The sequence below is a fragment of the Mobula hypostoma genome, chromosome 24 (genome assembly GCF_963921235.1).
Source record: "Mobula hypostoma chromosome 24, sMobHyp1.1, whole genome shotgun sequence".
NCBI classification, from domain to species: domain Eukaryota; kingdom Metazoa; phylum Chordata; class Chondrichthyes; order Myliobatiformes; family Myliobatidae; genus Mobula; species Mobula hypostoma.
Window position 1 is genome coordinate 37,841,664 of NC_086120.1, and position 13,606 is coordinate 37,855,269.

The 13,606-nt window shown below is 40.0% G+C and overlaps 1 protein-coding gene across 1 annotated transcript in view; it reads left to right on the forward strand.

Moving 5' to 3' along the window:
* The first annotated feature begins 1,712 nt into the window (after positions 1-1,712).
* The window catches only part of bsg (basigin), a 30,943-nt gene continuing 19,049 nt past the window's right edge, over positions 1,713-13,606 (forward strand). The window contains exons 1-5 of the mRNA XM_063032378.1: positions 1,713-2,187; positions 3,080-3,257; positions 5,473-5,561; positions 7,944-8,080; positions 9,072-9,345. Coding sequence (XP_062888448.1) covers positions 1,728-2,187; positions 3,080-3,257; positions 5,473-5,561; positions 7,944-8,080; positions 9,072-9,345 — 1,138 coding nt within the window. The 5' untranslated portion in view covers positions 1,713-1,727. The remainder of the gene's footprint in view (positions 2,188-3,079; positions 3,258-5,472; positions 5,562-7,943; positions 8,081-9,071; positions 9,346-13,606) is intronic.

The following is a 13,606-nucleotide window of genomic DNA, read 5'->3' on the forward strand; positions in this document are numbered from 1 at the left end:
GTGACTTAAATCACATGGTTGTCTCAATTGCGCACGTACGTGATCAAGAGGTTCATTTGTTGTTCAGACCAAACATCAGAATGGGGAAGAAATGTTAATTAAATGACTTTGACTGTTGGTGCTAGATGGAATGGTTTGAGTATTTCAGAAATTGCTGATCTGGGATTTAAGTCTCACATTTGTAGAGAATGGTGCAAAAAAACAACAGAACATCCAGTGAGTGGTAGTTCTGTAGGCGAAAATGCCTTGAAAATGAGATGCGTCAGAGGAGAGTGCCCACATTGTTTGAAGCTGACAGGAGGTTGGTGGTTACAAGAGCAGTGTGCAGAAGAGCATCTCTACACAGCACTTCAAAACTAAGTGGATGGACTATTGCAACAGAAAGCCACATCGGCTTCCACTCCTGTACCTAATAAAGTGGCAATTGTGTGTACTTGTTACTGTTTTTGGTCTTCGATCATCAAGCAAGGAGACAGATTATCATTTATTCCACTGCATAATTTCTCTTGCCTTTCTGTAAGTGATTTCTTAACATTTGCTAATCTTTTTGGTTATATCAAATCAAAGCTTTGCTGTTTTTACATTGTTCTTGTGCTTAAAGTTATAAATTCTACTTTACCTTATTCCGTGTGCTGCTGGCATTTTGATATTTGTATTGATATTTTTCAGGCAATACTAGATTTTTTCATCTAATATTATCTTTTAATTTCCCCTGATTGCTTAAGATGGACAACATTTCTTTATTATTTTAATTAAGCTGTAAAGGGTTCAAATTGTATTTTTTTTAAGAATGTTTGCCTTTACTGCAATGTCTTTCTGTTTTTAGTCTTCCAACCAAAGCCACTTTGTGCCTTGTATGCATTTACTATTTTATTCAGATATAGGATTCTGGTTTGAAATGGAAGTAAATAATTTTCACATTCTTTTTGTTAGAACTCATTGCATTAAGACCATTTTGCCATCGGATTATTAAGCTGTTTATCATAGGATTCATGTTACTTCAATTCATAAATTATTCATATCAGAAACAGGTTTAATATCACTGGAATATGTTATGAAATTTGTTGTTATGCTGCAGCAGCACATAGTAGTCTGATGGTTGAGGGGCAATAACTGTTCTGAACTTGGTATTAAGGCTCCTGTGCAGTCCTGATGGCAGTAGCATGAAGAGAGCGTGACCTAGGTGGTGGGGTCCTTGATGGTGAATGCTGTTTTCCCCAACTCTACAACTATGAAGTTTGATTTGTTGTACTGATGCCCATTTTGGTTATAATATTGTTTTGGTTGTTATTTGAAACTTGAAAAGCAAAGTGATCTTTCTGATCTACTTTATTGATCTCAAGGGAAATTACATTGCCATTGTAGCACTACAAGTGCACAGATACACAAATATTAAAGAGTAGGAGAAAAACTAAGTTGCCCTTTAAATATAAGATGTACAAGATTTTCAAGTTCACATTGGTGAGATGGTAGTGCAAGAATTACTGTAATATTATGCAGTAATGGGTGCACATTCACATACTTATGTTATAAATGAAGCTTTGTTGAATATGTTTTATAATATTGTTCCTTATATATTCACAACACTGCAGAGTTATGGTGTGCTGCAACTTGAAGTAAGACTTGGCACTTTTTAGAGCTTTATAGAGAGATGCTAAATTTACCTTCCCTTTCTTTAATGAGTAGAAATTTATGGTCAGGCACTCGCATATTAATAAATCTGAGCTATGGCGTTGGATTTGTTCACGTCAGAGTATAAGAATTTCTTTTCAATGCTTTCTCTGTTTATAAGCTTATATTTAAGTTTTCTCTTTTGTTGCAAACGACTTCTTATTGCAGCTGGCTTTATAAAGTCACCACTATCTGAAGTGAAGCTAATTGAAGACAGTATAGAATTGCACTGTGAGGTAATTGGAAAACCCACCCCTGAAATTCAGTGGTGGACTGTAGAGGGCAATGACTCTGAAATCATGTCACAGCTGTATGATGGTGCACGACAACATCGAGTCAACATCAACTTCACCTATAACCTTGATGCCAAGAGCACAATCAGCATCATGAATCTAACTATCGAAGACACAGGCACATATGAATGCAGAGCCAGTAATGATCCCTACCGCAATGATTTAAAAAAGATCCCAAAGATCAAGTGGATACGGTCTCAGGCAACAGTAATTGTCATTGAATGTGAGTGGTTGCCGCCAAACGCAGTTGGAGATGTTTACCAGTAGCTTAGTGCAAGTGCCTGGTATATATTTTGCTGCCCTCTGTGTCATCCCTCCAGGAAAAGCCCCTGGTACGACCAATGTTATTTTAGCCTTTTTCATCCCTGGTAGCTATCCTATCTTTTTCCTGTGGCTTGTTGCAAAGTTGTGAGATTGCTTTCCTAAATTTTGTTGTATTTTGAATACATCAATACATCATTTGTTCTAAAGAATTCTGAATTTTGAAAATTAGTGATCAAATGAATCTGATGTAATATTGAAATCTAGAAAGCCACTGGAGAATTAGTAAGTGCAGCACTTTTGGTGGTGTGAATGCAAACAAAATGTTAGGCAAAATCTTTAATCATTAAGGCAATACAACATAAGATGTGGATTATCTTTTTGTAATGGTGCAATCTCACACTCTGTTACAGGTCTTTAGTTTTACCTTTATAACCAGAAGATGGCACCTGAAATCTTTCTAGCTTTATAGACTGGAATTGGATACCCAGCAATTTCTGATAGAGCAATACATTTGATTCTAAGATTGACTCCTGTATTGATTTATGTAATGGCTGCCATTTTCTACATGATCAACTTTGAATGTTGAAGCCTCCTTTATTCCCCTTGTTTTAGACAATGCCATGCTGTGCTTGATTTTGCTGGTTGTTAGTGGCTAAATAGTGGTGGATTAGTGTGAGGGTGGGTGCAGAAAACGTAAATGGCACTGAACCTTTTGGTAATTCAGCATCTATGTTGCAATGTTTCTTCATGATTGCTTGATAGATGAGCTGAGTGTTTGATGACTGCTTTCATTTAAAAGGAGTATAACCTGCTTTGTTGCAATTTTCATGCCTGTTCCTTTTTGCTTTTAGATCCTATAATTGTCAGAAATCCTGAAGTCTTGGAATCCAAAGAAAATGTGAAGGGAGCCATTCTTAGCTGCAACCTGACAAATCCACCCTCTTCTATAGAGGGCCGTGTATGGAAAAAGGATGATGTGGAAATCCCAGCAACTAAAGATACAGGGGAGTCACCATTGATGGAATACAAGTATGTTTCATATAACTGCTGGAACTGATTTCATGATTTAGAGCAAAAGTTTTTTTGTCTTGTCCTTCCAGAGGTGGGTGTAGTAGTTCCTTAAACATGTTCATGATACTATAATGCTTTGTTCCTCTTACAATACCACTTATTTATGCTCCTACCTGCTATGTGACAAAGTTAGTCAACCTTCCAAAAATTCTTAAGGGAGAATAGAAAGGGAAGTATAGATATCACTAATAAGAATTAATTGGGTAACTTCTCTCCAAGCATTTTGACTTATCTGTATGTTCATTTCTTGATTTAATGCTTTCAACCAAAGGTTACAAACTGTTTTGGGCTAATTAGGGAAATGATTTTTCATAAGAAGAGAGCATGTATCCAAATTAACCTTTAGTATCTCAGTGATAAAATGAGATCAGTAGAATGTGTATAAGAGTATTATTAATATAGATGATTTTTACTATTGAAATCCATAATCTAGTCTCTAAAAAGACAAATGTTTGTAGAACTATTTCCAAAATGCATACTATCATTGAGTTAAAATTTATCTTATTAAGAACAATTTCATAAAGACTACAGTTAGAAATTAGCATAAACCATGGAGTTTTAGTAGTTAGACTGCAAAACATTGAGGAAGTTAATAACTTAATTAACACAAACACCTGTGCACACAATTCCCATGTGGGATGCATGTGCACATTAAGTCTGTTCACTGACATGTCCTTCTCAAGCACCTGACTTGAGTGCAGCTGTACAAGCATTTGGGAGATCGTTGTGATGGATTTGATGGCTTTTGCAGCCTAAGGGAATCTTCTAGAAATCAGTTCACCACAGTATCATTGCGTATTGTAGAGAAACAACTAAATTTCTTAGTTTACCTCGGTGTTCCTGGGATGGTCGATGGCTTTTACTTAATATTGCCAGATCTTTGCATTTCCAACTTGCAAACTGGATTTATAAACCATTTTTGGGAGCAGAATCCTATTGTAGCTTGGGGTGAATCTGTACCTATGTTTTTCCCCTCAGTAATTTATGAAGTATGCTTATAAATTTACTTTAAAAAATTTTTTTCTACTGGTGTTGCTTTCTGATGACCATAAATTATGTACTGTTAGCGGAAGGGCAAAACCTGTTCCATGTGTAGATTTTCTCTCCTGCTCTGTTCCAATTTGAGCATTTTTCTGATCTTCATATATTGTAGATTCAGCAGTGTCCTCTTTTCCCTCTGAATTCCATCCCCTTCCTGTTTTGTTGTTTCCAGAGGCAATAATGGAACTATTGTTTTTTCATTGAGAATTGAGCTAATCATTTGTAAGACCAATTCCATGTTAGTTTTGCTGTGGGATTATCTTTCTGGAGGATTTGTAATGTGGAGCTGGTGGTGGACGTGCTTTTGCTAACATAAATATTGTTGGATTAGCGAGGCAGAGCAAGGTATTGCTAGCTATGATAGAGCTGCTAATTTTGTGACACTGGAAAACAAGTCCTGCCGAAATAGCAAAAAGCTACCAATGTGCTTAAATCATGGTGTTTACATTGCAAGACCTGTTAAGCGGAAATATCATTTAAACACCTTGCTCTATGCATAACAGCTGAATCAACTTTGAATCTCTATTAAGTCATGGTGTCTGTTAACATTTAAAAAAAAAACACACTCTCAATTTTTTCCTACATCTGGGGTCAAGCAGAAAGCTATATCTGTTGCAGTGCCAACTGCAAACCACTGTCTCTAGTTTCCAAATGTTGAAATAGGGTTCTGTGTGATCCTAAACTTCACCATTCCCCTCCCCCACCCCAATATTAAAGAACTATTTATATTTGTTGCAGTGAAAATAAAGCTCTTTATTACATGACTACTCTCCCACCACCACCGATTATAGTTGCATTGCTCAATCCCAGGCAAGTGGTTCTATTGTTAGTAAAGTGACCCCTAGAAATGGAATTAGGATGAATTCATTTGAGCTGTTGCCAATAGAACATGTTTTTTTCCCCCTGCTTTTGGCATTAAACTACTTCAAGGAGATAGTCACATGTTTTTTAGGCTTGTTGCTATGCAGCCAGAATTTGGCATTTGTCTAGTGTTCATGACTAGTGTTAAGAATGTACCAGCAAATTATGAAAGTGCTTTTTTAAAAAAAAAAGCCTTCACTGTTTTTCATGTATGCTGGTTTGGTTTGTGCTTCGGTTGCAATGAATTCATTTGTTCTGCTTATTTCTTCAGACTAGAGGCTGATGATGTAAAAAATTCGGGAGAGTACTCTTGCCATTATTTCACGACTCCTGCTGTCAACGGTACCATTCTTGTGAAAGGTATGGCATTCAAAAAGTTTTTTTTTGTGCAAGCTGCCCAGGCTAAAGCATTTCCATTTGTTGAAGCATATTGTGTTAACAATGGAAATGGAAGTAAAAGGAAATATCTTTGGAAAACAAGTAGTGTTGATGATTTTACTTTTTGCCTATTGAATGTGACAATTTGTCTGAAAGGGTAAGTGTGTGTAATAAGAGGAAGGGAACACTGACTGCAGTGAAGTAAGTTAATTGCTTGCCTGTGGCTTAATTATAAGCACTCTGAGCTTGATTTTAATCATTTGGTTTGATGAGTGGAATGTACAAATTTGCTGAGCAGTATACAGCAGTGTGTTCTCTCAGAAGGTTGGAAATATCCCATAGTACTGCATTAGGGTATGCTGGTGAAGATTATCTCCATCTTCCTGGTCAGAGTTTGTTCCTCATTCAACTTCCATGAAACTGATTTTTTGGTAATTATTACACTGCTGCCCATAAGGGAAAAAGGCAGAAGGGGTAGGATTTGTCCAGAATGTCAGGTGGAATCTGATTAGGCTTCAGATCAATGTGCACAAATGTCCCACATCATAACATGGCTGATCCATTTCAGCTCCAGTGTCCTGTCTTCTCTCCGTATTCCCTCATGCCCTGACTAATCAAGAGTCTATCAATCTCTCCCTTAAAGACTTGTATTTATAAAGTATGTTTGAAGTGGAGTCACTGTTGCTGAGTTATTTTCAGTATCTGAGTTAAAAATTTTTCCTCAACCACTACCATGAATGTACATCAGCTGGATTTCTATTTTTTTGTGGGAGATTGATTGCTTTGTGCACTTTGGCTGCACATTTCCTACATTCACTTCTGAATTGTCTTCTTAATTCTAAACCACTTGGGAATGTCTTGTGCATTGTACACTATAAATGCAAGCCTTTTGAAAACACTTGGATTTGTCCTGATGACATGCATTTACTGTAAAAATAGAAAACAATGCAAGTTATTTTCAGGAGATTGTAAACCCCCGGCATATTGAAGCTGGTACAAGTATTTAGTGAACTTGAAGTGTTTATATTTTACATTAGGCCGTTGCCTTTCAGCAAGTGTCCATAGCAGATATCTGCTTAGGTTGCTAACTCCCTTAATAGCACACTGATCACAAATCTTTGGCCTTTGTAGTACTGAAGTAGATTAAGGAGTTATCTTTACAGTTGGAGCCAGATTAGCTTCTGGAGAAAAGTGAGTATAAATGTGAGTCTTCTAACTAACCAAAGACTGTTTGTAGCAACAGCTTAGATAATTTTTATAGAATCTGAAGTTATTGGTTTCTCAAGAATGCCTCACTTATTTGTCTTGTGAGACAGAACCATATCACAATTTTGATTGAGACCATGAAAAAATATGCAAAGCTACTTGGTAAAGATAGCTATGAGATGACATGAAGGTGTGTGCTTTGTGTAGAGCCTAGACTAAGTTCAGAAGTTAAAGAGCAGGTAATTTGACTTGTAGTATTTTATAAATAGTACTGGAATCCAACACTATCATTTTTGAGTATTGTGTAGTTACTTATTTTGGAGATACAGTGCGGAACAGGCCCTTCCAGCCTGACAAGCTACACCACCCGGCAGCCCACCTATTTAACCCTAGCCTGATCACTGGAGAATTTACAATGATCAGTTAACCTACTAACTGGTACACCTTTGGACTGTGGGAAGAAATTAGATCATCCAGAGGAAACACACACTCATAGGGAGGACGTACAAACTGCTTGCTGTGTATGGAATTGAACTTTGAACTTCGAACTCCACCCCGAGCTGTAATAGCATCACACATCATCATTGTACTACTGTGGCATTCATCTGATCTAGAAAGTACAGAACAGATTTACCAAGCTGTTACCTGACTTAGGCTCTGAGTTACAAAGAAGAATTGTGTAGAATGGGACCTTACTCCCTGGAATGTGGGATTATGCGGGGTGATTTGATAGAGATGTACAAGTTCTTGAGGGGTGGATTTGGTAAAAGCACATGGACTTTTTCCAGGGAAGGGTGCTTAAAAACAAGAGGCCACAAACTTAAGATTAGAGGTAAGAGGGACATCTGGGCCAGCTTCTTCACACAAACAATGGTGAGTATTTGTGATGAGTTACCAGAAATAGTGATTGAGGCAGGCACCTTAGCAACATTTAAAAACAATTTAGATAAGTACGTGAATAGGAGATGTTTAGAGGGCTGTGGACCAAATGGGCAGCTGGAACTAGCTTGTTGGCTAACATATTTGGCATGGATGAGTTGGGTCAAAACATCTGTTTCCATGCTGTGTGACTCTTGATCTATATTTGTGATCTATGAACATGCATGTTGAGGAAAAGTTTAGGAGTGGTTGAAAATCTGTGACTTATTTTTTAATCAGCTGCCCCTGGTGTGAATGCAGAGAAGACATCTGAACATAGAACTGAAGGAGAGAGTGGAGTGTTAACATGTAAGAGCAGCGGGTTTCCACCAGTTGAGAACTGGTCATGGTCCCGGAAGACCAAAGGTGGTACTGAGGTAAATAGCAACATAAAATAACCAACTTATTATTATAAATGACAAACCACTTAGTTAACTTGATTTTTTTCAAAGAAAGGTTAAAATACTTTTTTCCTCTTACTGCCATGGGCAAATTAAGCTTCTTGTTAGTTATTCAATGTTTAAGGTTATTGTGTTGAGTCTAGTCGCTGACTGACGTACAACTGTCGCAGAGACTTGAAGGGTGGAGGTTGCATTACTGGTTTGGTTTATTTTTTGGTGAAATTTTATAAACCAAGTCTAATGTTACAATTAGTTTTGTGAGTATACCACGCCACTTTATTACATACTGTGAATCTCGAAATGGTCAAAAGCAACATTTTTGTTTAAACATCCTACCCAAGAGTAGTCTGATATACTTGGAGTCCCTTTAAAGTTCAAAGTAATTTTTATTATCAAAGTACATATACGTCACCATACACAACCTTGAGATTCATTTTTGGGCAGGCATCTCAGCAAATCTGTAAATAGTAACTATAACAATCAATGAAAGATCAACTATAGTGCAGAAGACAAAGTATAAGTGAAAATAAACAATAAAAAGCAAGATGGAGTCCTTGCAGTGAGATCATTGGTTCTGGGAACATCTCAATGGATGGCAAGTGAGTGTAGCTAACCCTTTAAGAGCCTGATGGCTGTGGGGTAGTAACTGTTCTTGAACCTGGTGATGTGAGTTCTGAGGCTTTTATATCTTCCACCTGATGGCAGCAGCAAGACTAGAACATAGCCTGGGTGGTGAGGACCTCTTGATAATGAATGCTGCTTTCTTATGATAGTTTCTTGTAGATAATGCTCAGTGGTTGTGATGTACTGGGTAAATTCACTACTTTTTGTAGGATCTTCAGTTCAAAGGCTTAGTGTTTCCACACCTGGCCATGATGCAGCCAGTCTATACACTCTCCAGTAGAATTGCAGAAACCTAGAAAGTTTTCTTGTTATTTACGTGAACATTTTAATATTTCAAATTCAGCAAATTGTCAATGGAACAGAGAAGTTTCACATCAAGAGCATGGGAAATAAGACCGAGTTGCGCATCTCTTTTCTGGATATTGAGATAGACCAAGGAGACTATTTCTGCAATGCAACTAATGAAATTGGTGGAAGAGTTGAGACAATTCACCTTCGAGTTCGTAGCCGTTATGCTGCTGTCTGGCCCTTCTTGGGTATTGTTGCCGAAGTGATTGTGCTTGTTGCAATTATCTTCATTTATGAGAAAAGGAGAAAGCCTGATGAAATTTCAGATGGTAAGTTATAACTTTAATCTTTAATATATATTTGTACATTGTAATGCAGACTTATCGCTGATTCAAGAATGTTTCATAACGAAATGGTTCGTTATGAAACATTCTTGAATCAGCGATAAGTCTGCATCATGACTAAATTCATTCTTGGAAACTGGACTTCCTAGACATTTTCTTGCCTTATTCTTTCATAATGATACATCTGACTGAATGTTATTGTGGAGTATCCAGTGCAATGTGAATATGTTGAATGCATCAACGATATTTCAACTAACAAAACTGCAAAATCTATTTTAAAGCTTCATTTCTGAGTTGATGCATTTGAATAACTTGCTTAATTTTGTGTATCTTAATGTATCTTAAGATGAAAGATTATATGTATAATTGTGTTAGGAAAAAAATCAGATAGATCCATCATAATGGCAACCATATTGATCAGGTAGTTTAGTTCTCATGCATACAATTTTGTATGGTTATTTTCATTGTTTTAGCTTTTGTGTCAATTTTTTTCTCATCTACCTCTATCAAATTGTATTTCCTTTAGTTTCTCTGTGTCAGTTGTCATGAATTATCTTGTGATGGTGTAAGGGGGGAAGATTAAAATGGGTCTATTTGAGGTAGTTTTAGTGGTCAAATTTAAAACAAAGCAAAATCCACTTCAAATAAAAGTCAGTCAAACTTAGAGATTCTGCAGCTGAATTTTTATTGTGGGTGGGGGGCATGAATTAATTAATTAGCAAATGATTAGTTGTAATTTTCCCCCCAACCAGAAAGTCAGGGATTTCCTGTACATCAGCTCCCAGGGAATTCTGGAGGTTGATTGGGAGAATTTGTCAAAATATTTTTATATTTAAATGAACAGTAAAACAGCGCAAGTCTTTCAAAAGAAAAATTAGAATAGTAATCTTACACCAAGAAACAATTTAGATGTTAAAAATTCAAAATACATTTATATTCAAAGTATGTATGTAGTGTACAACCCTGAGATTTGTTTTCCTGTTGTTACGAGAATACACATAAAATTAAGATGTTTGCTGGCCTGGGCTAGCATCAGTGGCATCAGCAGTTGGTCTGCCACCTGCCCTCAGGGGAAGGAGAGATAAGGAACAATGGAGCAGCGTCTGGAGATGTGTAATGAAGGGATGTGGGAGGAAGAGCTGTCTGGAGCGGCTCCCCCCTTTGAACCCTGAACTGTTTGAAGTGATGGACAGGCGATACCCCAGCAGGGGGATAAAAAGGGACAGGTTCGCTAAGACAGACACACACGCCACCCGAGGTAACGAGACCCTGGAAGCGGTACGCTTCTCACGAGTGGGTGAGAAGTACCAGACAACGACCAGGGTGGAAAGGTACGATCAGCGGGAACCCGGTGTGTGTCCGCCCTTGCCTGGGTGCCGGGTTCACTGCAGAGGATCGACCGCATCTGGAGGAGGGGTCACAGTCGGTGACCTCAGGTGACATCACCAAGGACCCGCCCAAATGCTGTTGGTGAGCCATCCCGCTGGTCTGTGAGTGAAGCCGTTCTGAATGATCAGTTGTTCCTATTCTGTCTCTCTTCCCCCACCTTGTCCATCGCCATGGCAACGATTACTGCGAACTGAACTTTGAGTCATTTTGAAATTGGTCATTTACCCCTAGACAACGATAGAGCTTGATTGATGCTGTTATCTTAATTCTGTGCACATGTGTGGTTATCATTGTTGAATTGTTGCATTTATTATCCTTTCGATTACTGTGTTGCTTGTTTCTTTAATAAAACTTTCTTAGTTCTAGTACTCCAGACTCCAACTGAGTGATCCATTTCTGCTGGTTTGGCAACCCAGTTACGGGGTACGTAACATAAGTGGGGTTCTCGTCCGCGATTTTGAACGCTAAATTTGGGACGGAGTAAATTGATTGGGTTAAAATTCCCGAAAGAAAGAAAAGACAAACAGCAGAAATGGAGGTTGAGGAATTTATAAAGGCGCCGACCTTGGAGGCATTAGAGGATGCCAGGAAATCGGAATTGATAGCTGTGGCAAAACGGGTGAATCTTGCTAAGGTGAAGTCGACAATGAGGAGAGAGGAGATACACAGAGCTATTGTAGAGCACTATGTATCTAAAGGTGTGTTTCCCCAAGGTGAGCTGGGGGAGGTGTCTATTGAAAAACCTGCTGGAGACGCGGTACAGGTACAGCTTGAAAAACTGAGACTTGAGCACGAGTTCCGGGTACGGCAGTTAGAACACGAAGAGAAGCAGTTAGAAAGGCAGGAGAGAGAGTTAGAAAGGCGGGAGAAAGAGAGAGAGTTAGAAAGGCAGGAGAGAGAGTTAGAAAGGCGGGAGAAAGAGAGAGAGTTAGAAAGGCAGGAGAAAGAGAGAGAGTTAGAAAGGCAGGAGAAAGAGAGAGAGTTAGAAAGGCGGGAGAGAGAGAAAGAGGTAGAAAGGCAAGAGAGAGAAAGACAGTTGGAGAGAGAAGAGAGAGAGAGGGACAGGCAGTTGGAGAGAGAGGAGAAACAAAGGGAAAGGGAATTTGAGCTGGAGAAGTTAAAGATAAGGGCCGAGCAGGGGCTCGTGCCGAACCAAGGTGGAGGGTTCCGGGCGACCCAGGAGGTTAGGCTGGTTCCCCCATTTGACGATACCGATGTGGATCGGTACTTTCTCCACTTCGAAAAGGTGGCTATAAGTCAGGAATGGCCGAGGGATAAGTGGGTTGTCTTACTTCAGAGTGTACTGAAAGGGAAGGCCCAAGAAGCTTACTCCGCCTTATCTGCGGAAGATGCCCAGAAGTATGAGGTGGTGAAGGAGGCCATCCTCAGGATTTATGAGTTGGTCCCGGAGGCATACCGTCAGAGGTTCCGGAATGCGAGGAAGCAGTGGGACCGCACGTATTTGGAGTTTGCTCGTGAGATGCAAACATATTGTGAGCGTTGGTGCGCCTCGAAAGGGGTAGAGGGGGATTATGACAGACTGCTGCAACTGATTCTGATTGAGCAGTTTAAAGGTTGTGTCCCTGAGGGTATGAGACCCTACCTCGATGAGAAAGAGGCAGCCACGTTAGCCGCAACTGCTAAGTTAGCGGATGAGTATGCGTTGACGCATAAAATGAAGGTTGCCCCGAGTAAAGGCTACCAGAAGGGTAGTCAGGACGGCGGGGAGAGTCCACCGGAAAAGTCAGAAAGTAAGCCGGGGACTAGTGAAAAGGATAAGGTAGACCGGGAGCAGTCTGGTAGGAAGTCTCCTGGGGTCGTCTGTTATAATTGTGGGAAAGTCGGACACTTTGCGTCCAGGTGCTTTGCCCCAAGGAAGGAGACGGGGAAAGGAAAAGCGGAAATTTTGAATGGCTGTATTGAGCTGTTAAGCGAACCGCTAGGGAAGGACAGGTCTGAAAAAGTCCAGGAAGGGCGCGAGAGGTTTATCTCGGCCGGACTGGTGTCAGTGAAGGAGAGGTTAAAACCAGTTCCAGTGCGGATCTGGAGAGACACGGGAGCGTGTCAGTCACTAATACTGAAGAGTGTATTAGAGTTTAGCTCAGAGACCCAGACTGGGGAGGTAGAGGTCAAAGGTGTTGGGAAAGGGACAGAGTCAGTCCCTTTGCACCAGATACACTTGCAGAGCAACCTGGTCTCTGGACTAGTCACGATCGGGGTGAGGTCCGAATTACCGATGAAAGACGTGGAAGTCTTGCTCGGTAATGACATCGCCGGAGGAATCGTGTTCCCAGTCGTGAGATTGACGGGTCAGCCTGCCAGCATGGAGGCCCCGCCCGCGATGGTGAATTTGGCTGAAACATTTCTGCCAACCTTGTATGAGACAGGGTGTAGTGAGATAAGAGGTAGTGAGGGAGCTGGGACGGACGTAGCAGTAGCCAGGAAAGAATTTGTGCAGACGCAGGAGCGAGGCGAGGGGCTGATGGGTTTTGCAGAGACAGCTCTCTCTGACACAGCCTTGACAAGCTATTGTGCGGATGAGGAAGTGCTAAGGAAGAAAGGGAAATCAAGTACAGTACCCGCAGATGAGGAATGGGGGGTGGTGCAAAAGAGTTATGGGGATGAGGTTTTTAACATGGCCCACGAGGTACCCCCCGGTGGACATTTTGCGGTGCTGGAGGAAACAGTTGGTGGAATCATGAAAGAGATTTACCGGCTGCCCAGGGGGAAGAATGTTATTGATCATGACCGACGCGAACTGAGACGGTCACTGGCTTTTGATATGCTAACAAACCTAGTCGGTGTTAGCATGGAAATCAATGAAGCTAGGGGCCCTTTGATAAGAGGAAAAAACCAT